Genomic DNA, 25,018 nt, shown 5'->3' with positions numbered 1-25,018 from the left:
AGTGCGCATTCCGACTGCGGTCATTTTCCTTTGACAGAGACCAAGAACCGGCTTTATCTAAACCTCTAAGACTGAGAACAGATAAAAATTAAATTAAAGCCGATTTTAAATATCACCTTACAACCGCTCCAGTGGTCACACATTTTGAACTGTCGAGAGAGTAGTCTGAAACTCTTGCTTACTGTCATCACCGAAGTACAGGGTACAGTTCTGCCTTGTGCCTTTTTAAATCACATTCTTGTAGGAAGAAGATTATTTTGCTTCAGGTAGAAATACTGGAAAAACTAGTTAACATCAACTTCTACCCCCCCGCCCCACATCCCCAACCCAAACGCGCCCCCACACGCGCCACACAGCACACATACCCACACGTGTTCACACACGCACAAATGTACAAGCCACACATACACACACGTCGCTGCCTCTTCTTTTTTTTTTTTTTTTTTAGGTGAGGCTCCAGGAAATAAAACCAAATGTGGTTTTGGATTTTTCTTCCCAACTCCAGAGTAAACCCATAATAGCTATAATAAAAAGAGCCCAGTAGAAACCGAATTGCCTTGAACGTTGCAGGGGCCCGTGAGCTGTTGAGGGTCCTGGTTTGCTCTGCAGCCGGCGGCGCGGCTTGAGCCCTCCGCCCCGCACGCGAGCTCGCCACCCGGCCAGTCATTCAAACCCCGAGCGCCAGACACAAATCAGGACAGGTTGCATGCTTTTCGCCTTTGGAACAAATCACAGCAGTAACCAAAGCCGTCCCTGCAGCCCAGCTTTTTGCCCACCTCTCTATGAAAACCACAACCAGCCGCTTCCATGAGCGGCCGGAAACCGGAGCCCACGAGCCACGTGGTCAGCTTTAAAAACCAGTCAAGGCACCGCCCGAACTTCAGGGTTTCTCACTTGTTAGATGAAAGGAACAAACGTGGGAATTCCAACACATCCCGCCCAGCTCCTAGATTTAGTGGTTCTGTCAAAATGGGATTGGATCAGAAGCATGCTTTTATAGGGAAGGAAAAATATCAAAATACCGCACGAAGAGGCTTTATCTCTAAATATCTAACTGTACCCAGAGGGGATTCCTTTTCCCGAGTTTCCCAAAATTCTCTTCCTGTCTCTCCCCCCTCCCCCTCCTAGTTCTAATGCTTGATTGTTGGGGGTTTTGGGTGTTTTTTTAGTAAACTATTATAGGAAAGACTGGTTGTGCAACTAATTTATTGGAGGGTGGAAATTTTTCTTTCTCCTTGAGAAAACAAGGTCACACACAGCAGAGCTGAGAAACAAATCGTGGAAAAATTGCCAAAATAGTGGTAAATGTAAGATTCTTGAAGTGGGTCACTAACCTGGCATCCAATTTTGGCCAATCTTAAAGAAAATCTTTCATGTTTATTTAACAACTTGGTCCTGTATAGGTCACAGTAATCTAATCTAAAAAGAAGCTTGTTAACATTCATGCAAATGACAGATGTGGTAATAAAGTACTGTGTGATATTTTAAAAATTCATTTTGATTAGCGATGTGGGTATTTTCTATTAAGTGCTTACAAAGTTTTATTTGGAAGATATAGTCCATTTTTCCTAATCTTTCTGGAAAGTAACTTGAATACTATCTTCAGAATTTAGCTTCCATATCTGTAAAATGAGTTGTAACTCACCTATCTCTTCTAGTTCTTATATTCTATGATTAGAAACAAGAGAGTGAGGTGAATAAATTTAGTCTTTTGATTTGTGTTAAGATTTTAATTTTTAAAATATACCACGCATGCATTTGGAACAAAATGCAAAAGGTACAAAGGGCTATATAGACCGTGAAAAGTAAATCTCACTATATAGTGAAAAGTAAATCTTTCCTGTCTAGTCATCACACTGTGTCTTGTGGTTTCTCCAAGAATGATCCCAAGTTTGGGTTTTTTTATTTTTTTATTTTTATTTATTTATTTTGGGGGGGTAAGAGAGTGAGAGCATGAGTGGAGGGGGCACCTAGATGGGGGAAGAGAGGCAGGGGGAGAAAGAGAATCCTAAGCAGGCTCCACGCCCAAAGCTGAGCCTGGCCAAGCAGGGTTCAAACTCATGACCCTGCGATCATGACCCCGAGATCATGACCTGAGCTGAAATCGAGAGTTGGATGCTTAAACGACTGAGTCACCCTGGTGTCCTGACTCTAAGTATTTTTTAAGTGAAATGTCAGTTGCTAAGAAGCCAAGACTGGCTTTGATCAATACCAAATATTACAACACTATTAGGCTAACGAATTGTAAATGTTCTTAAAATTTTGTCATTTTCCACTTATATTACTCTAATTCCTATATACTTTCCTCCTCAGCAATGTTTATACTTGCATATACTTGCATGATTGTTTTTAAGGTATTTTGATATGTATTACCTCATTTGCTCTAAAGCACCATTTATGGACATCATTTACAATATTCTACTTTGCAAGGCAGAATATAAATGTCCTTTCTTTTTGCCATATATGTATTTTGGTGTTGCCAAAATGCCAAAAATTAGGATGCTAATAACTGAGTGGTTTTATAAAATGTTACTGTTATCTGTCCCCAAAAATCAACTGAAAGCTAAGAATTTGGTGATAGGGGCGACTGGGTGGCTCAGTCGGTTAAGCACCTACCTTTGGCTCAGGTCATGAGCCCAGGGTCCTGGAATTGAGCCCTGCATCAGGCTCTCTGGTCAGCAGGGAGTCTGCTTCTCTCTCTCTCTCTCTCTCTCGCTCTCGCTCTCGCTCTCACCCTCTCTCTCTCGCAAATACTTTTTAAAAATTTTTTAATTAATTAATTAATTAATCAATTAATTAAAGACTTTGGCGATAGCTTAGAAATGTCATGCATGTGACAAGGGGTGTGTATGCCTTAGCACCAGCCCTTAGTAACAGGCTGCTGGGCTTCACAGAAGTGCTTGGGACTTCCCAGGCCTGTGAAGGGCCAGGCAGAGCTCCTCCCATCCAAGGTCCAGCCCTCCCCTCCCCGCCCTCAATAGGCTCAGTAGGAGTCAAAAAGCTGCAGAAACCACTAATTTTGAGCACAGACTAAAAAGATCCAAAGAGACACCAATACCTACTCCGTGCCTACAATTATCTGCAAAACTGCTGGTAGACTTGCAAAGAGATAGGACCCTTGTTATCCTGTGATTTGGCCTATTAGTTCCAAGGAAAAGAAAGAGTATCTGGAGCTACCACTCCGGAAATCAAGGAAAAGATGCTTGCAGAGCGCTTCCAGCCACTGGGGAATCAGAGGATGCCCCCCAGCAGAAGATTCTAAGACTGGAGGTGCTACAGCTTATTTGCCTGATCTTGAGCCATCATCCCTTTCAATAACATAGAAATCTTTTAATAATTACCATCTTTAATAATTACCAAGTTTTATCCAAGACATTTTTAAAGATCACCCAATAAGTATGGGGCACCACTAGGTTTCAAGTAGAGTGCGGGAAGGAGTAAGACACGGTGTTGCTCTCAGGGCATTTATATTATGGTTATAAGAAATACAACAAACCTCCAGAACATTTATAATAAAAGGTAGAATATAAACAATATCTAAGAGAAACACAAAGGGCATTCATTAAACATTCATAATACAATTTGTAAATGTGCCTTTATATACTTTAAAATTCAGAAATGTCAGCAGCTTTAAGTCCAAGGTGAAATAGAACTTGTTGACAGGCTGTCCTCCTTTCAGAAAGTTCAAAAAGGAACTCTTCTTTCAGCATCGTGTTTTATGAAGTTGAAGATCATAAACCAACAGAAGCTATAATGCACATTAATGCCAGGATATATGAAAGCCCGTATATTGTATGGTTAGACTTGGCTTATTCTCAGGAAAGAATGACGTGATTGATTATGAAATCTTATTTATTGCTTTTAGTTGAATGGCTAAAGTTCTTCCTAACTAATTTGTTTAACTGGAGTTGTCATTTAGGTAAGTCATGGATTTAAAAAACTACTTTATGGGATCTATTAGATAAAGAATACATCTATCATTTTATATTGGCCACCTTCCAAATAAAGAACACTCTTCCTTTTCTTGGATAGTTTCTAATGCTGTTTTATCAGAAAACAGATGGTTTATTTCTTATATTTGAAAACATATGTGTTTAAAAGAAAATCATAGAAAGTACTGTTTGTTTGTCAAGATTATACAGGGATCAGATGAATCAGCTACTGATGACTGGAGCACTGGGCCCAGTGCCCGGATCCATGGTTATTAACCTAACCTGCTTAAATTGAACATGTTTGTCATCCTCTTAAGATGAACTAATTGAGAATTGAGATTTCTCATTATTAATTATGCAGGGAAATTAGAGTTTATTTTAGAACGTTGGGGAAAATAAAATTGCCATCTTGGCTTTACAGTGATCAATTCACAATCTCTTTATAACACATGATAGCGATCTCAAAAATGGAGAGAGAAAAAAGGTACAAAAGACATTGTATTTTCTCTCTGATGAAGTATATTCCCCAGACCATGGCATATTTGTCATGCGATCCCGCACACTTAAACAGCTGGCCCTGTGGGGGTGATCAGCTGATGAGTGAGTGTTACAGACATGGCCAAAGTTCCAGATTCAGTCCTTCCTCAGTAGACTTAATTCTTACAATGGCAGATCAGCTTCTTGCTCAGAAGCTTGTAGTTGTCGTTAGATGCAAGGGGAAGCAGATAGAAACAGTGTTAAATAGAAGAATCAAGGGCGCTCCCTCCTCCGCGTTCAGAAAACAGCTACCAGTGTTTACACACTGACAGTAGTTAATGATGAAGGTGATCTTCAAGTGAAAGGAAGACCAACAAAACAAAACTGATACAATTACTACCCTTGACAAGTTCCATAGAGTATTTGTTGGATTTTCCAAAAAGCATACAGAGGAGGCCGGTGGAATACTTTCTAATATTTGTATTAGATCTGCAGTGTCCTCATAGACTCCATCTGCGGGAAATGGGGTTGATCTGGGGGATTCATATACAAGAAACATTCACCCTGCCCCTCCCATGTGCTGACCCTATTAGTGCTGTCTCTATGTTTACCAAACCCTGCACTGAATCAGAACCTCAAACAAGACTTTGAGGAGACCCTAAGTCAACCTAAGAACTGGATCTGCTCTTCCAACACACCTTTCACAGGAATAACAGCAATTTTGCAGGAAGTAGCAGAGAAAACTCAACTTATGCCTGTTCAAATGCTCGTGGTTCCTTTGTGATCAAAATTGTAGAAGCAAACTTAATGATGTATTTAAAAACAGAAAATTCGGATCTCAATAGACAGACATTTAGATATCCAGTTTCATCTTAACAGGAGTATTTTTTTGGTCTTGACAATTTTCTTATACTCCAGTGAGGGGGGAAACTCGAGGATGGTATTAAACCTACATATTGTATAAGACTTCTACTTCTTTTATTTTTAAAGAATATAATGTTTGATAAAATAGTTATATATTACCATGATATATTTACCACCATTTCAGTAATAGCTTCTATAATTAAATGATTCTAAATGTTATCCCTCCAAGAAAACCATCAAAGCATTTTTGTTCCTTTGTTAGTATCCATAGAACAAATTGACCAGATGGAAAGCTCTAGTCAGCTGTTTTGTTTCATGGGAGAGTAGTTCATCAGCTCTCAGGAGAATTCGTATTTGACCTCTCCACACAAGACATTCAGCTTCCAACAAACTGGGTTTGCAAATATGTCCCTAGAGACTAATATCAAACATTCCACCACAATTCTATGATGCTTGTTTTAGGTTATTTTTGATTGATGGCCTGAAGTTATGGCTTTAGTTATTTTTAAAATTGTTTGTTGAGTTTTTAAAAAGTAGTGTTTGAGGGGGGAAGAAAATAGCCTCCTTCTTCCAAATGGGAACTACAGTTACAATTGCACATTTTCCATCAAGTCAAGTACACCTACAGCCGGTTTACCCATGACTTTCCCTTTCTTACATCTCAGTTGATACTTGGGTGGGATCAGGAGCAGCTATTATTGTTCTCATTTACAGTTAAGGAACATAGGGCCAGAGAGGTTAAATGGTTTCCCCAACAGTGGATGAGTTATATGCTAGTGCTAAAGCAACTGGGGGAACAATCTGTGGCTCCTCATTTCTTTCTTTTTTTTTTTTTTGTTTTAAGATTTTATTTATTTATTTGACAGAGAGAGACAGCCAGCAAGAGAGGGAACACAAGCAGGGGGAGTGGGAGAGGAAGAAGCAGGCTCCCAGCGGAGGAGCCTGACGTGGGGCTCGATCCCAGAACGCCGGGATCACTCCCTGAACCGAAGGCAGACGCTTAACGACTGCGCCACCCAGGCGCCCCAGTAGCTCCTCATTTCTCACCTAGTTCTTCTCGATATGCTCCATCTGGGGTTACTAGCAAACACAGCTAAGGCAGTACACAGCAGGTCTGCTCAACTCAACCCTCAGAACCAGGAAAGGAAAGAAAAACCTAAAAGTAGAACTTCTTTACGCGTTATCCTAACTCCTTCATATTTTTAAAATATGTGCATTTTAATTTCCTCTGCTGTAGAACATATACTTACCCCATCTGGCCTAGTTTACACAGACTTCGGAAAATTTACTTTTTCATATATCTCATTTAACCCCCCCCGAACTTTGTCAAATTTAGTCACTCAGTCAAACAGCATTTCGGCTAACATCAGAGATCTCAGAAGACGAAGACCTTGTGATCTTGGTAAAGATATGGTTTGTCTCAAAATGTTATGCGCACGGGCCCGAAAAGCCTGGTGTAACTTCCAACAGACAATTGAGGTATTTGATCCAACAGCTCAAAAACTGCTAAGGGGGGCGCCTGGGTGGCTCAGTCAGTTAAGCGACCAACTCTTGATTTCAGATTAGGTCATGATCTCAGCGTCCTGGGATGGAGCCTCACGGCAGGCTCCACGCTCAGCAGGGAGTCTGCTTCAGGATTCTCTCTCTTCCTCTCCCTCTGCCCCTCCCCCTGCATGCTCTCTCTCTCAAATAAAGAAATCTTTAAAAAAAAACTGTTACTAGAAGCATATTAGTGCCCCTAGTTTAGAGAAAAGCCCTTTAATAATATCAGCAGATAAACCACCTACTTCTGTTGTTTGTTTGAGATCTTCCTCAGCTGGTAATGGAGGAGCCCTCCAGCTGTCTTCTTCAGCTGCCCTCACAGGAAAAGTGAATGAACGTTCTTGCCACAGACGGGCCCTTAGGGCTTTACCTTCTGTTCCCTAACCTTCATTTTCAGTCCTTTGACATATTTGCCACAGATGTAACATATAAATGAATTCACTACTCAAGTGGACATTTAACATACAAATTCTTAACTCTTTTCTACTTGAGCCTTTATCCTTCATTCTATTGACAGAATCCTCTTTGCATATATGTTTCCATCAGTACTTGTCTTGGACTCCGAGGCCTCAGAGACCAGGAGATTTCCCAGGCATTTTTTTCCTCAGTTATAAACCACGCTCTGAGGTGCTACTCTGCTCAGACCTGAGACACACGAATGAAGCAAACAACATCTTACTCTTTGAGGAGCTCACAAGTGAGAGACACACACACGGGACAAAAATACTACCACAAAATGTGGCAAAAGGAAAACAGACATATGTAGGAACTAATGAGTGCAACAACTCTTTTCTGAGGGATGTGAGAAAGCTACAGAGAGGAGGATTTTTAACTGGACCTTGATGAATGAGGAGAAGCATCAGGCAGACAAGGTCAGCGCGACAAGAAGAAGGGTATTAGATGCAGAGGAAAAGCCACAGGTGGAGGCTTAACAGCATAAAAGGATGTAGTGTATTTGAAGGATAGGGAGTCGCTGGCAGTGGCTAAAGCATAGATGGGTGAAGGTGTGTTGGGCAGTGCTGGGTCTGGAAAGGGCTGGAGAGAGGGGGAAAGTAGCGAGGTAGTAAAGGGTCTTTATGCTAACTAATGGAGTTTAGACTTCATTTTATAGTCAAAAATGAGCTGCTGGAGGTTTTTTCCACTGAGGGGAGATGATCTTCTTGAGCATGTGGAGGACGTTCTAGAACTCCCTAGGGGAAATTGAGCTTATCATTAGAGAACAAAAGTCATGTAGTAGAAATGTGCTCGGTTCCACCCAATAGAAGAAAAAATCTTTAATAATCTCTTCAGGTTGATGTAAACCACCATGACCCATCGGAGATATGAGGAGGGCCCAACCTAAGACTTAAGGGACGCTTCCGAAGTGGGATCGATGGGATGTGGCGCCCAATAAACAGATGCAGGGGCGTGGGCAGGGAGGGAGGAGAGGAGAATGATGGAAACAGTTGCCTCAGGAGACTAGGTGATTGTCTAACTATGCACTATAGATGGTTTCTATAACCACAGAGCATAGAGCAATATACTTTGCTCACTGAAGTTTCCAAAATGCTCCTGACTGGCCATCAGAGCAACAATTCAAATTAAAATCCAAAATGGGTAAATTCAGTTAAGTACAGTTTGAATTAAGATTCTTCATCCCGTTTCTGTTTCCACTGAAGTTTGGCGTATCAATCGCAAATTTCAAAGACTTAAACACTTTGTACTAACACTTCCCAAAAGGATTTTAATATTCCTTACACCACTTAGATTTAGTTTCTCCCCAAGTTTTTCCCTAAAGAAAAGCGGAAACAAATCTACTTTATTAAATCAATGAAAGCCTGAATGGGCAATTGAAATAGTCGTGCAGCACTCTCACAGGAGCACAGATGTATTCATATACACTGAGTGAAGCTGCTTTGAATAACCGGATGGAAATTAAGCCAGAAATCCCAGTAAACTTTGAATTAAAGGAGACTGCACTTTTACATATGTGCAAAAGTAGTAGTTATGGCGTTATTTGCATCTATGTAGCAAAATTTACAGATCATGTATTAGAGACAGAAGTCATCTTAAATACCATTCATTATTGTATATCCTCAATTTCAAGAATGATAATCAATGTGATGACTTTATACATTTTCACCTGCCTCCAGAGGGAACAAAAAGCTGTTATCAAAACAATGTAAGTTGTAATTGACGTTTAGAATAAAAAATATATGGTAATTCAACTACCACAGTAAATAAACTTCCTCAAAAATACACCGACAATAGAAACGTTACTGGAAGCCAGAAGGCTCAAATTCTATCCTTGTACATTTCAACTCCACCATAAGAAGGATAAGCCCTCTCACTTTTGAAACTTGTAATCCATGACAGGAGAGTAATATACATACAGGTTGTCCTTGATTTCCACAATGTTCATGCAAAAAGCTCATGCATATTGTAACCATGTTCTTGCTTTGCACACCTCCTTGGTACTAAGAAAGATAGAGTGCGTGAGAGAAAAAGAACTTCTCCCCTCTCTTGCATCTAAAATGGTCCCCGTCGGGGCGCCTGCATGGCTCAGTTGGTTAAGCATCTGCCTTTGGCTCTGCTCATGATCTCAGGGTCCTGGGATTGTGTCTGGGATCTCTGCTCGGCGGGGAGGCTGCCTCTCCCTCTCCCTCTGCCCCTCCCCCCACTGGTGCAGAATTCCCCCCCCCCAAATAAATAAAATCTTTTAAAAATAAAAATAATAAAATAAAATAAAATAAAATAAAATAAAATGGTCCCCCCTCAGGTCCCTTTCTATTCAGTCCACGTGCATCCCAGATCTTCCTTGTTTAAAAACTTCCATGACCACCATCAGCAGGCAAAACCTTTCTCTAGATATTGCTACACCCTTGTGGATTATTTCTCTTCTGACAAATGTAAGAAAGGATTGTTTAATACATACTACTCTACTTATTTATCATCAACTCATTTTTTGAAATCTTTAAAAAAAAATAAAGCATTTCCCATATAGGAAAGAATATTTCTAATATATATGCAAAGTACAATAGCAATTTAGTCTAAGAAATCAAACATTTCCTATCGATGTGTGTGGATTTTTTTGTAGTTTCAAGTTTTTATTTAAATTGCAGTTAGTTAACATGTAGTAATATTAGTTTCAGGAGTAGAATTTAGTGATTCATCACTTACACATAACACCCAGTGCTCATCACAAGTGTTCTCCTTAATTCCCATCACCCATTTAACCCATTCCCCACCCACCACCCCTGAGCAACCCTCAGTTTGTTCTCTACAGTTAAGAGTCTGTTTTATGGTTTGCCTCTTTTTTTTTTTTTGTCCCCCTATGTTCACCTGCTTCATTTCTTAAATCCCACACATGAGTGAAATCATATGATGTTTGTCTTTCTCTGACTGATTTATTTTGCTTAACATAATATACTCTAGGGGCGCCTGGGTGGCACAGCGGTTAAGCGTATGCCTTCCGCTTAGGGCATGATCCTAGCGTTATGGGATCGAGCCCCACATCAGGCTCTTCCGCTATGAGCCTGCTTCTTCCTCTCCCACTCCCCCTGCTTGTGTTCCCTCTCTCGCTGGCTGTCTCTATCTCTGTCGAATGAATAAATAAATAAAATCTTTTTTAAAAAAAAAAAGCATAATATACTCTAACTCCATCCATGTCATTGCAAGAGGCAAGATTTCATTCTTTCTGATGGCTGAGTAATATTCCATTGTGTATATAAACCACAACCTCTTTATCCATTCATCAGTCAAGGGACATTTGGGCTCTTTCCGTAATTTGGCTATTGTTGATAACTTCGCTATAAACATTGGGGTGCATGTATCCCTTTGAATCAGTATTTTTTTGTATCCTTTGGGCAAATGCCTGGATCCTACATATTTGAAACCCCCTTTGCAACCTCTCAATATCCCACTAATTCCAGAAGTTAGATACTCTTTAATGGCATCTTGATTTTTGTATTTATCATCATCACGCTTTTTTAAATAGCTTGAATAATATATATTTATTATGTTTAATAGCATGTTAACTAACTTATTAACATGTATTTTTAATGTGTTAACCTATTTATTATAATTCCTAATAATCAGTTGGGCTGTTCTTGAACTTTATAAAAGTGTATTTACTTTTTGCAAACTACTTGCTTCACTCAATACTGTGAAGTTCATCTATGAGGATGAATTACCTACAATTCATCTGTATGACCATCCATCTACTTTTGTATCTATTTTCCCTTTGATAGCTATTCAGTTTCCTGTCACGGCCAATATAAACTATGCTGCTGTGAGCATTCTTGCACATGATCTCTGCAAGATTTTGTGATTTACACACTTAATGGGTGAAATTGCTGAGTCGTACAAAAGGTACATGTGCAACTTTGCAATATTATGAAATACTGGTTTTCGGAGCGATTTTTTCCGTCCATCTTTCACTTTTATTTTCAGTGTGTGAGCTTCTGTTCTTCCTTATCCTCACCATTTGAAATTGTCAGACTTGCTCATTTCTTCTGAACTTGTGAGTGTAAATGTATTTCATTATGGTTTGCTAAACAGATCAAATCCAATTCCATGGAGTAGACTGAGCTTCCTTTAAGAAATCTGTCATTTAGGGGCACCTGGGTAGCGCAGTCATTAAGCGTCTGCCTTCGGCTCAGGGCGTGTGATCCTGGGGTTCCGGGATCGAGTCCCACATCGGGCTCCTCCTCTGGGAGCCTGCTTATTCCTCTCCCTCTCCCCTGCTCTGTTCCCTCTCTCGCTGGCTGTCTCTCTGTCACATAAATAAATAAAATCTCTAAAAAAATAATCTGTCATTTAAAAAAGAAAAATATTTGCTTATACCATTTTTCCATTAGCTTATTTTTAATTCCTCTTGATTCATGGGAGTGTTTTATATATTCTGTATTCTAATCCTTTGTCATTATATGTGTGGCAAATATCACCTGTTAGCCTGTTATTTTGTGGTTTTCTTTTCTTTTAATAGTGTCTTTCAATGACCAATTATTTTCACTCGCTTACTCAGTTTTTCTTTATATTCCATCAAAGTGTTCAGTGTAGGGTTCTCACACATGCTTATTAGATTTATTACAAGGTATGGGAGGGTTTTTTAATGGTACCAAAAATGATATATTTTTTAAATTTCATTTTCTCTTTGTTGTTATAAGAATTTGATTTTTGTACGTAGATGCTTTATCCAGCAACTCTATTCACCCGCTTACGAATTCTCGTTGTTTACAGAATCCTTTGGATTCTCTTCACGCAAAATCAATCCGCAGCAAATAATGACAATTTATTTGTTCCCTTTCGATTCTGATATTTTTCTTTTTCTCATCTTAGTGCACTGGCCAGGACTTCTCACATAAAACTGAATAGAAGTGGTGATCTCAGGCATTCTTTTTCTGTTTCTGATCTCAGAGTAAAAGCTATCAGCATTCGCCATTAAATATGTTTGCTATTTTTTCTAAGTTACACTGAGGAAATTCCTTTTATTCTCAGTTTACTAAGTTTTTGATTATGAATTGAAGTCAAATTTCATCAAAGGCCTTTTCTGCATCTACTAAGATAATTATATGGCTTTCTCTTTTATTTGATAAATGTGGTGAAATACAGTGATTCTCTTTTTAATTTGAAACCAAAATTGCATTCCTGAAATAAATGCAATCTACCATGATATGATTAACATTTTCACATGTCACTAGAGTCAGTTAGTTATTATTTGAGGAAAGATTCTGTGTACTGCAAAATTTATTATTTATTATAAGCGTAATTGGCCTATAAATTTTTTTCGCTAATGTTTTCAGATTTTGGTATCAGAGTTTAATGGGTTCAAAATTAACATGCTTCCTGTTTATAATATTTGGCATAGTTTATTAGGCATGGTGCTATTTCTTAAGGCTTGGTAAAATTCATTTGGGCTTACATTTTACTGTGTACATAGGCTTTTAATAACAAATTCAGTTTCTCTGATAGTTACCAATTAGTTGAAATTTTATATTCTTGTTCAGTTTTAATGTTTTATTTATCTTAGAAGTTTCCCATTTTATCCAAATTTTCTCATTCTTTAGCTAAAGTTCTTCCACAGAGTCAATATTTATTTAGATATACCTCCATATTTACCATTTTTGTTGTTTTTCTCTGCTTTCTTCTTCTCTGAGTTTCAATCTGAGATCAATGCTTTTTTGCCTGAAAAACGGTTTGGGGCATTTATCTTAATATGGGTATGCTCTGGATATATTCAGTTTCTGATTGTCTGAAAAGTGTCTTTTTTTCAACTTCATTGTCAAAAGCTGTTTTATCTGAGTATAGGCTTCTAGGTTGGCTTTTGATTTCTCTCAGCAATTTTACCTTATCTTCTCATTTCTAGCTTCCATGTTTTTCTATTGAGAAGTAGGTAACTTCTTAATTTGTTGTTACAATGAAATTAATATTTTTACCCTATATTTTAGATGTTATTTGCCTTTGGTTTTTAGCGGTTTCACCCTGCGATGCCTCAGCGTGTGTTTTTGCCTGGTTGAGGTTCATCACGTTTGTTTTGTTTTGTTTTTTAAATTTGTAGCATGATATAATCTGTCAATTTTAGAAGACAGGCCATTATTTCTTCAATAAGAATTCTCCTAGGGCGCGTGGGTGGCTTCAGTTAAGTGTCCGACTCTTGATTTTAGCTCAGGTCATGATCTCAGGGTCCTGGGATGGAGCCCCGTGTCGGATTCTGCCCTGGACATGGATCCTGCTTGGGATTCTGTCTCTCCCTCTCCCTCTGCCCTTCCCCCCACCTCTCTCCCTCTAAAAAAAAAAAAAAATTCCTTCACATTCCCCATCAAACACGTAAAGCACACTTTTTTTTTTCTTTTTTTACATAGGAAGAACAGTAATATTTGTTGATCAAATGGAATATTGGGAGCGCCTGGGTGGCGCAATCGGTTAAGGTCTGCCTTCAGCTCAGGTCATGATCCCAGGGTTCTGAGATCGAGCCCCACATTGAGCTCCCTGCTCAGCAGAGATCCTGCTTCTCCCTCTCCCTCTGTCGCTCCCCCTACTTGTGCTTTCTCACTCTCTGTCAAATAAATGAACAAAATCTTAAAAAAAACAAACCCACAAATAGAAGATTGAAAAACAGAATCCTAACTGATTTGCCTGCTTGTGGTATGTCCATCCTCCAATCCCTTCTGTCACTATTTTTAAATTAATTTTCATGAGTCTCAGCTCAAAACATCTCACTCACCTATTTTCAGTCATCAGTGGTTATTTTCTTTTCTATAGAAAAAAATACGTTCAACTTCAGCTTGAAACTTAAACCATTGATGATCTTGCCCAGTCTATCTTTCCAATTTCTCCTCCAACATTTGCCTTCTTCTGCCTTGCAAGCCACTTTGAATAAATTACTTGCTGCTTCCCATGCCTGCCTCACATATTCAAGTATTAATGTCTACCCTAATTCTGTTGCTCTATCTTAAATACCCTTCCCCACAACTCCAGGGATAGAGAGGTTTGCACAGGCTAAGATCCTAGGTTTCAGTTTCTGACAGGCCTAGATTGAATTCTAGATCTAGCATTTTTACCAGCCAGGTGCTCTTGGCCTCACAAGTTTTGGTTTCTTCATTAAGGCGATAATGTTATTCTCGGGGATAATAATAATAGGCCCCTCCTAGAGGGTCAAGTGAGGACTAAAGGAGATAATCCACACCAAGTGTTTAATACAGTACTCGGCACTCAGGGAACAGGAATGTTCGATACCATTGGTAGTATTCATATTATAAAATACCAAGGGTAGGAGCAACTGCTCTTCGCCCACCTCTACATCCCTTCTGCTCTGTATCCAGACGTCAGAGACCTGCTGCGGCTGCCACCGATACCATTACAACTGTTTCTCACAGCCAAAAACCTAGTCACTGAACCCCGGACAACCTGAGTCCGGGTATTTCAAAATAGTGGAAGCCACTCACGTGTCTCCGACACAGTCTGCCAGCATCAGCGGTGCAGGAACACTGTTTCCCTCCCAGCATCCAGTTTACACACATGGTTTGAGTTAGCCGAGCCAAATTTGCCTCCTGAACACCAGCTGAAGAGGGGCCAGGAAATATTTTTAGCTTCCTGACCTCTCCAGCGAGGAGGGTAAAGCCAAGGTGGAGAGAGCCAGCCGATAATACCTACTGCATGACTCATTCGAGCTCCACCTTCTCCAGCTTGTTCCTGCATTTTTCCGAGCTAAAAGTCACCGTTCTCCCACCTCCGCGAAACTGGTGGTTTCCACCACCATTGGACAAACCTCACTGGACATGAGAGCCACCTCGGACTTGAAAAAATACTTATTCTCGTTCTTCGCCTCAGAAATCCTGATTTAATTGGTTTAGGGTAGGGGTGCACTTCGGAAATTTTAAAACTCTAATGTGCACTCTGTGTTTAGAACCGCTGCTCTAAATTCTTACAATCTTTCATTTCCCCTCATCACTTCCTTTTATTTATAAAATGTCCTTACTCTTCCTACTAGATTATAAGTTCTCTGAGGAGAGGATTTGAATCTACTCTGTTTTATGTCCTTTACAACTGCTGACGGATTACTTTGCAAACAACAAAAAAAGAAACCTTAAATGTTGATTGACTGCATGAATAAATGAATGATGTATGATGCCTTGCAAACAAAAGCATATTAAAGACATGGGCATCAAGTCCCTGCCTCTCTCCTGCTTGACATTCTCTCAAGTACATTTCTTGTGAATCTATTAATTCCGCTCAGCATAGTAAAAATATAAGTGGATATATTGCCCACAGCATTAGCCTTCTAATCAATAATTCACCATAAAATATAACTTGACACAAAATTATTCCTGGTTTAAAAAATAACATCTAAGAAATGGCATTCTCAGCCATGGAAACTATTGCCAATAAACTCACATTCTTTTAAGTAGAAATCTAAAATAAAGAAGGGAACTGGAAAAATGAAAGTCAAGTCCAGTCACGACACTGGATTTCTGAGATATTTATTCATTTTTAGATATATCAGTTCTTTGATATATCAGGGTATCTCTAAATCAATCTTCTAAAACCCCAGTATGCAATGATAAAAATTCTGTACTTAAACTATTGTATAATTGCAGAATGACTTCAAAAGAAGTGTGACTAGAATATATCTAATTGATACATATAATCCCCCCAAAAGAAGTTTGACAAGAATGTCTACTTGGTATTGATACTAGCGTTTCTGAGCCCATACCTAAAAAAATTAAATGCTACCCAATTGGGTTACATTGTTAATATTAAGATTTCTTATGGTTCATAATTATAGATCTGCTTTTTAAATCTTTGAAAGAAAGGGATTTTAAATCTTTGAAAGATAAATTTTTCCCAATATCTTTGCCAAAGTAACCCTCAGATGGGGGCTCCTGAGATAAGACTCACATGGTCCTCATCCTCTTTCTTACAGCTTTGCCTGTTAGGAAATGATTCAAAGCAAGCCATTTGATCTCCTCTCCCAGACACAGAGTTATTCCCCAAGTATTTAAAAATATTAACGTTAGGGATAAAGAAGAGGAAAAAGGACAGAATGATGTTTAGAAAAGAAGAAGGTTAGGTACAAAGTGGTTTGATTAGAGAAATTCTTTTGCTTCTCTTGTCTGCCCCCACCCCATTTAGAACTACTTGTATTAAAAGCTCAAATAGCTATAAGAGGCTTTAGTTTCAAGGTCTTGAAAATCTGTTCCCAAGACTCACCATTTCCCAACTTCAGAAGAGATCCCGCACCATTCTCCCATTTTTTTCCACTTCCTTTCCTGCCAAATCAAGATCGATCTTCCCTCCCTCACTTTCTTCCATCCTTCCTGAGTTCCAACAGCTTAACATCTTTCAAGTCTTCCCAGGAAGGTCTCCAGATACTGTGACCTCACCCTCTTTTCTCTTAGTTCCCTAAGAACTCCAGGGTTCTGGTAGAATACGTATCACTTGTATGGTTATAACAGCTCTGTTCGGATGGGTTCGCATACCCGTGGGTAAATAAGAGAGTTCATGAAAATGAGGGCTGAATTTCTCAGTGTATTTTCCCCAACCAAGAATAAGAAAGTGAACATTTAGTTTGTTCTCTTACCTCAAATTATGTTCACTATTACCAAGGTAGAAGTTAAACTAAGAGAATCCAGACTTCTGGAGGGCAGGGAGTTCAAATATTACAGAGTAGATATTCAATACACATTGACCTAGAACGCAATGCTTCCTCTCACTGTATAGTTCTATAAAATGCAAAATGACAAGGTTTTGAGATGTTGAAATGACTGTTCTCACCCTACCCAACTCTCTATTAAGGGGGGGGGGAGACAAAATAAGAAGTAACATTCTTCTTTTAAAAAATAATAAAATATGGTCCATCTTATTAAGAATTTTCTATGGAGCAAGGCTTATTATGTGGTTAGGATGGGGACTCTTATTTGACAAATATTTATATTTATTGATATATATTTTGATATTGATACGTATATATTTATAAAATAAATATTTATTCAGTTATTTAGATTTTAGATATTTAGATTTCTGACCTGGATCACCAAATGAGACATAGGTATTGTAATGTTGTATTTAAAGTGCTGAAATACTACCAGGTTTGTAATCCCTTCAGTTGCTTCTTCATTTTATAAGATACTAAAGCCTCACAAACTGGCAGGAGACTGGGAGTGCCCTGCTCCACGATCTATTATATACATCTAACGCCAAATAGGTACTAAGAATGAAAATGGCATCGTTCATACTAAGTGATGAAAGTTAAAGGTATATATACCTTATTTCACTACTAAGAGATAAACGCATGATCACTGTAACTGTAAATAAAACTCGCATTTTAAAATCTTTCAAGGGAATCAGATCTATTTCCCTCCTGTTTCCAAGTCCTCAGCAACTCTTTGAGTGTGTTTGTATTCACTTGGAAGGGACATTTCTGTGGAATTAATCAAATAGGGAATTCAATGTTCCTTGCAGATAATTTTGGCATGTTCCATTGGGAACTTTCTAGTATGAATTTTCATCTTTCCTGGGAAAAAAACCCATGTGTTCTAAACCCTCAGTCTTTTCTGTTAGTGGAGAACAATTTAGCAAAGCTGCTACGTATAGAATTAATGACAATATATAGTCAGCAAGACAGCCTGCTGTCTCATCATTAAAATAAAAGAAGGCAAAAATGTATAGGAATACAATTTGAATGTACCAAATAAAAACTAGCATTAAAAACCTTGTAAAAAGCATCATAATAACTAATTGATTTTCTGATTTTGCTAAAATTTTTTTTAAAATCCAAGGTAGAGAATTAGAAAATATTCATAGCTCCTAGTATATTCCAGTAAATCCAGAGATAACAAATCTCATTTTCCAAGAAAATCAGTGATAGTGCTTTTGGTAATAATGAAAAACTCCCGTTCAATGCCTAATTAAAGCGTTTGAAATCCGTATGTCCTGTTCTTTACTGGTTTTCTTTTTTTTTTTGTTGTTAAAGATTTTATTTATTTATTCGACAGAGATAGAGACAGCCAGCGAGAGAGGGAACACAAGCAGGGGGAGTGGGAGAGGAAGAAGCAGGCTCATAGTGGAGGAGCCTGATGTGGGGCTCGATCCCATAACGCTGGGATCACACCCTGAGCCGAAGGCAGACGCTTAACCGCTGTGCCACCCAGGCGCCCCTACTCTTTACTGGTTTTCTTATCCTTGCCTTGGCTTCATGCTTCATATCAGCTTTTCATTCAGCAAGATGCTGCAGCTATTCACCGTTCTGTAAACATCTCAGTTTAGTCCTAAAACCTGAAGAAGCCTAGAGCTCTTTCCTACCACTGATGGTTTCCACTGTACTTCTACATCTGGGCAATTGCTCAACAGCAACCAGAAAGACCTAGCACTTGGACTAAGTCCTACCTCCTAAGGGGTTTTATTTGGCCAGTTTAGTGTGGACCATCCAAAAGGAGAGGCCCAGAAGGCAAGTGTAGCTTTAGCTACAGATTTGGGAGGCAACAGCATATTTGGGAAGGTTCAAGCCACAAGTAAGGAGGGTGTCCCAACAGAGAGTACGTAGTACAGGAAGCTCTGAGGACTGATGTGCAGAGCCCTCCTTAGGTGCCCAATAAAGACTTGAGAAATGAAAGAATGGCCTAGAAAATGACAATGTACTTGATTATTAACTTCTATTTCAGACTATTGTGATTTCCAAGGAACTCTGCCTCCAGAACTCTCCAGCAAGTTAGTAAGTGATGACAGTTAGTGAAAGACCTATCAACAGTTCATATTTATATCCTTGAGGTGAGACCGTCCTCTTTCAACACATATCATATTTTCATTGAAGTTCAGATTAGTGGATGATGAATACAAGATGTTTTTCACAATCTGGCCGCTGGCTTACTGCATTTTGTTAGAAAAACACAGAGGAACTGCCAAAAATGGGAGAGTAGCCTTTCCTAAATCACTCCAAATGTCACCATGACTACAGCATATTTCCCTAAATTGGTGGGTTTTTGCTTAAGATATAAACTCCCTCAAGTGTTTGGCTCCCATTAAGGATTTATAATTTATCTTATAAAAATATTGCTTCCGTGTATAGGAATCATTTTCTTATTCACAGGACTGAACCACAATGACAACGGCTCAATTTGATTGTCAATACTGCACAGCATCACTTCTTGGGAAGAAGTATGTACTAAAGAATGACAATCCATATTGTGTTTCGTGTTACGATCGTATCTTTTCCAACTATTGTGAGGAGTGCAAAGAACCAATCGAATCAGATTCCAAGGTAGGTCTTCGATTCACAGAATTATTGCATGCAAACCAGCAGACGAATGCTTTGGAATGCCTCGTTTCCTTCGGTATTGACTGTTAATGCTGTATTGCTCCACTACCAGATATAAGCATCTTCCAAGTTACCGTCAGCGACCAGGTACTGCGCCGAACACTACGCAATAGAACATATACGTTAGTCCTCACAACGATCTTGGAAGATGGTTTAAAATGCTAAAGATTAAAGAGGTTACGTTATGTCCCCCAAGTTACAGAGCTAAAATGCTGATTTATTTCTGGAATGACAAGAGTATAAATGAATAAATACATAAAAAATTGGAAGCGTAGAGATCAAAAATCTGTATTTTCTGACTTTGAATCAGGCTCATCTCCCCTACGTCCACTGTGCGCTCACACAGCCCATTCTTCCCACAATGCACATTATTGGGTTTTTTTTTCTTTTTCTTTTTTGTCTTCGTTTTGTGGTGTTGAGATTTTGTTCGTTCTCAAACGATAATAGAATATTACAACCTAAAAATAAAAATCATTCCATGAAAAACTCCTCTTACAGTTTATAAAAGGAAGGAAGAGGAAATCTGAAGAAATAGAAAAAAAATTTATTTTCCATCAGTCTTTAGTGACCAACTAAGAAAATCCCAGGCTCTAGCTCTTAATTGCCCCAGACAGTCTCCTCTCCATGGGTAATAGTATCGATGACAACTTCCCCTCAAGCTACCAGCACACACTACTGACACCAGAGTCCCAGGAGTGTTCAGTTTTGTCTTATAAAATGACCTGTTTTGTCACTGGCACATTTAATTAACTCATATTTACTGTCTTGGAGGATCTTTGTTACAAAGGCCGACACTGGCATGAAGGATGCTTCAATTGCGCCAAATGCAATCACTCTTTGGTGGAAAAGCCTTTTGCTGCCAAGGATGAGCGCCTGCTGTGCTCAGAGTGCTACTCTAACGAGTGCTCCTCCAAGTGCTTCCACTGCAAGAAGACCGTCATGCCGGGTAAGGTCACAGGGGAGCTCCGGTCTCTCACTGAATGAAGCTGCAGCGCTTTGAACTACGCCCAAACACAGGAAGAGTATAGCAGCTAAGAAAGCCCTCCTTTTGAGAAAGACATCTATCTTGTGCTCTCTTGATTTTATTCTGTGCATTTTAGAAATAAAAGGATTATTCTGTAGGGGTAATTATTCTGTAGGGGTAAATTACAATGTTCAATGTATTTTCATGAAGTTAATTCATAGAGACATTTTCGACCACAATCTGAGCCATAGAATGAAGATACAATCTAAACCAATCACACTAACACTGCATTAGACACCCTGTCCTCCATAAACAATGGCATCGGGAAGCAGAATCCATCATCGGAGAATGGCGCCAACCATCATTTTGTAGCAGGACAAAAAATGGTTTGAGGGTTCCTCATCTTTATTCCTCTTAGGCAAGTCAGGGATTCATGCACATCATGATACTTTCAGGTAAGCACTTTCTCTGTTCTGATTCTCTTCTAAATCCCTATGGACAGCAATATAACGCACGATTCTCTCTCGTTTTCTTATTATGAATTCAAAGAGTTTCTAGAAGACCACAACTGCACAACATCAATCTCAAGAGTTCGTGCCTTGGGCATTCCTAATATCCCAGTACTGATAATTATGTGGCCCAATCTATCTAAACCACATGCAGCCTTTCAGAGTCTCCACCAGTCATACTTTCACATCTCAAAACTGTAGCTTACACAGCACAAGAGTTTCCAGTAGAAGAGCGACTCACCATCATCATGGCTGAACTCTACCTTCTTCTTTTCAGATAAATGTTTTAGAAGCCAACAAAACACTGTTTTTCTGTAAGGACGATTAAGTTTATCATCTTCATGTGAAAATATATTTTTTAAGTAATTTGACATATCTCTACTTAAAATAAGTAAAATGATGTTTCATATGTACTAACAGGTTCTTATTTGGGGGGGACAGGTTCCCGCAAAATGGAATTCAAGGGAAACTACTGGCATGAAACCTGCTTTGTGTGTGAGCATTGCCGACAGCCAATAGGAACTAAACCCCTGATTTCCAAAGAGAGCGGCAATTATTGTGTGCCATGTTTTGAGAAGGAGTTTGCTCACTACTGCAGCTTTTGTAAGAAGGTAACTATCTAAAGAGGATGAAGCTTGCGGAACCTTCCAGACCATTGCTTTTTAACCTCACTAGATGTTTGGAATGCACTGATACTATCATGTTCTGTCTTCACCCATTCACGTTAGTTTTGAATTCCAGCATGTCCAGAAGCACACTACCCGTCACGACGAAGACGGCCACCTATTTTTACCATCATAAACTTCCACCCAGAACAGGAATGTAACATTCCAAAAGCTCAAGATAGTCCAGTTCCATTCACTGCCATTACACAAGATTTCATGGATTCTAGCAGGGGGCACACATCGCTTGTGGAATACAAGATATTTCTTAGAAAATAGTTTTGGATCCATTTCATTTTAGGGAAATATGAATTTGTCTCACAGAGTCACTAAGGGAACCAATTTAAACAGGATGTTTAACTTCTCACATTATGTCCCAGCAACACAAATGTCTTCTTGGCTTGAAGCTTTAATATTTCTGAAGAACAGACAAGTAGACTCAAGAAAGTGACAGGCTCATTAGGGAAATTCATCAGACATAAAGACAGAAAAAGGACGAAGGGCAGCAAGTGGTTCGCTTCCAGTTCCAGAGTGTCATCTAGGGCCTTCTGTCTTGGATACCCCTTCAAAACATATCTTCCAATAAGAAAAAAGTCGTGCCTTCAAGTAAACTTTGTCCAATTCTTTTTCAGCCTTTAAGCTTTTATGTGAAAAAGTCACTCGTCTCTATCACCTTGATAAAACCTGTCTGTATTTCATAAAATATATATTGATGTACTTGAAGAAATCCTTGACCCATGAGGCATCATAGAGCTTAAAATAACACTATAAATTGTGATAGGAAAGCAGTGGTGTCTAAACATTTTTGATCTATGGGCTGCTTTGGCAGATCTCAAGACCATTTGTGTAATTGCATCTGGACAGCTAGAAGTCTCACTACCACTTTCTTTGGGAGCGCATGCCCATGGTAATTTTCTACATGTATTTAAAATACGAGACTGCATTTGCAGAGGGAACAATAAACTCCTAAGTCATAATCATTAGATTACACTATAATGATGGCTGAAATTATAATTGATAGTAACATGATATAAACCCATCTTAGACCCAGAGACTTCCATTACTCTACCAGAAACACTGACTTAGACAATGACTTTTTAAGCAACCCTCAGATCCTATGACCCTGCAATGTATGAAGCTCAGAAGATTTGCCAGAGTTGATGACACACGTTTTATTATTTTATTTTATTATTTGGGGGTGGGGGGGGAGAGAGTACACACAAGGGGGTGGGTAGAGGCAGAGGGAGAGGGAGAATACTTAAGCAGGCTCCACTCTGGGCGTGAAGCCTGTCACAGGGTTTGATCCCACAACCCTGAGATCATGACCTGAGCTGAAATCAAGAGGCAGACGCTCAACCGACTGAACCACCCAGACGCCATGAAGACATGCATTTTAGAAACAGATACTGGAAATAAAATGGTAGGTTTATCTCACTGTTTTGTGGGACAACTAAGTTGGCCATGTTCACATTATGTTTCTTAAAGTCTTGAGCTGAAATATTAATGAGGCTTGTGGGAATTATCTTAAACTAATTTATTGGTCATACAATATAAAGTTTCTTTCAATGCTATAGAGATTCAAGAGGGGAATTTCTCTAGTACATCCATGCTAAGCACTATTTGAGGACAAAGCACTGGCATTTCCCAAGTTATAGGAGCTTGTCCTATATTTAGGACATGACTTGAAGTCACCAAAACTTTGTGAAATATTTATATTGGGTAATGGACAGATCACAACATGCCAGATCATTTTCTATTTAATTTTTAAAACCACAAGTCATTTAAGGAAAACGGGACATAAATATTTCTGATCAAGATGATCCAAGCTGAAGAGAAACAATGTTTCAACTCAAACCAAAGACCAAATAAAACAAACAAAATGGACAAAAATACTGGACAAGCAGCACCTTGGAACTTTTTTCATAGATTTTATTTTGTGAAACTAAAACTTATTTTCTGGGGCGCCTGGTTAAGGGTCCGGCTCCTGATTTTGGCTCAGGTCATGATCTCAGGGTCCTGGGATCAAGCCCCACATCGGGCTCCTTGCTGGGTGTGGAATCTGCTCGGGATTCTTTCTCTCTCCCTCTACCCAGCCCCCACCCTCACTCTCTCTCTCTCTAAAAAAAATAAAATAAAATAAAATAAAATAAAATAAACAGTATTTTCTACCAAAAACAAGTAAGCTCAAACTACAAGTGCTTTGAATTCAAATTCCTTGAGGTTCAAATAGAGCATTCTCTGATTCATCGGCTATGGTGTACTAAGCACAAAACCGATACTGCTTCCTCTTTGCCAGAGAAAGAGGCTTGTTCCAAATCCTGGGATCAATCAATGGCAAAACCACACCTAGATATTCGGCTACATCTTAGCCTGCTTGCCTCTTCAAAAGGAGCATAATCACAAGCAAACTATTTTTAATGTTCCAGAGTTTCTTCTCCCTAATTAAACAGTCTTTGGTGTATATATCAAGTTTTCTTTCGCTGTGAATACATTTATCAAGTTTGGAATCTTTTAAGCATCTCCTGCTAATAATGTGACCAAACAAATCAAAGGAATCTTGAGTTCTGCCGCGCCTGCAGTGAGGCATTGGGAACCACTGGGGGGCATTTTAAATTGCTTTAGTTCACACACACCATTATGTTTCCCACTTACTTATTTAGACTAGGATACATCTTTTCCTTGAGGAAAAATAACTTTTCTATCAAATATCTTTAATTTTTAAGATACTTGTTGTAAGACTCCAATTATCTTTAAGCATCATCTTTTCAAAAGCGTGTATCATAGGCTACATTTTTTAAAAATTTTGAGCAATAAGATGGCTTAGAAGAGGCTCTACATGGTCTATATCCAGTTAATGTGAAGACAGAGATTACAGGAATTGCCTCAGCGAGCACATGAACAGAGCTACTCCACGAGCTCAACAGCCATGGGTTCGAAAGACGCTATGACTTAAACATTGCTACCCAGGAACAGTCGTCCAATATTTACCCATCTGATTCTAAATAAAGATGCCTTATCCTGTTAAAAAGTACAACCCATGGATTAAACTGGTTTAGAAAAAAATACTTGCTCTGGAGGAATAATACGCATCTCTGACAAAACCCTCGCACATCACACATTAAGGTTCAACATACAAGCTGTACTCCTTACCTCGAGTTCTGAAGCTGAAAACCCACGGGGTGGCCACAGCACCCCACTGGCGCGAGATATTATGCCGGAATTGCTGTCCAAATGTTTTTCTCCTTGGTGTTTGTTCATTCATTCGACAAGGACGC

General features: G+C 39.1%; 1 protein-coding gene across 10 annotated transcripts in view; it reads left to right on the top strand.

Annotated features, from left to right (window-relative positions):
- The window catches only part of FHL5 (four and a half LIM domains 5), a 43,607-nt gene that overhangs the window by 9,393 nt on the left and 9,196 nt on the right, over positions 1-25,018 (top strand). For 2 of the 10 annotated variants that reach the window (XM_044388875.3, XM_057311178.1), the window contains 4 exons: positions 18,956-19,061; positions 19,381-19,551; positions 20,380-20,554; positions 21,523-21,692. In XM_044388875.3, coding sequence (XP_044244810.2) covers positions 19,393-19,551; positions 20,380-20,554; positions 21,523-21,692 — 504 coding nt within the window. In that variant the 5' untranslated portion in view covers positions 18,956-19,061; positions 19,381-19,392. Of the gene's footprint in view, positions 1-18,955; positions 19,062-19,380; positions 21,396-21,522; positions 21,693-25,018 lie in introns of those variants that run through there. The other 8 variants (XM_048225949.2, XM_044388876.3, XM_057311179.1 and 5 more) reach the window with 6 other exon arrangements.

Source organism: Ursus arctos, unplaced genomic scaffold, assembly GCF_023065955.2.
Source record: "Ursus arctos isolate Adak ecotype North America unplaced genomic scaffold, UrsArc2.0 scaffold_13, whole genome shotgun sequence".
Lineage (NCBI taxonomy): Eukaryota > Metazoa > Chordata > Mammalia > Carnivora > Ursidae > Ursus > Ursus arctos.
The sequence above is the reverse complement of the archived record's forward strand: the minus strand, read 5'-3'. Positions and strand labels throughout refer to the sequence as shown.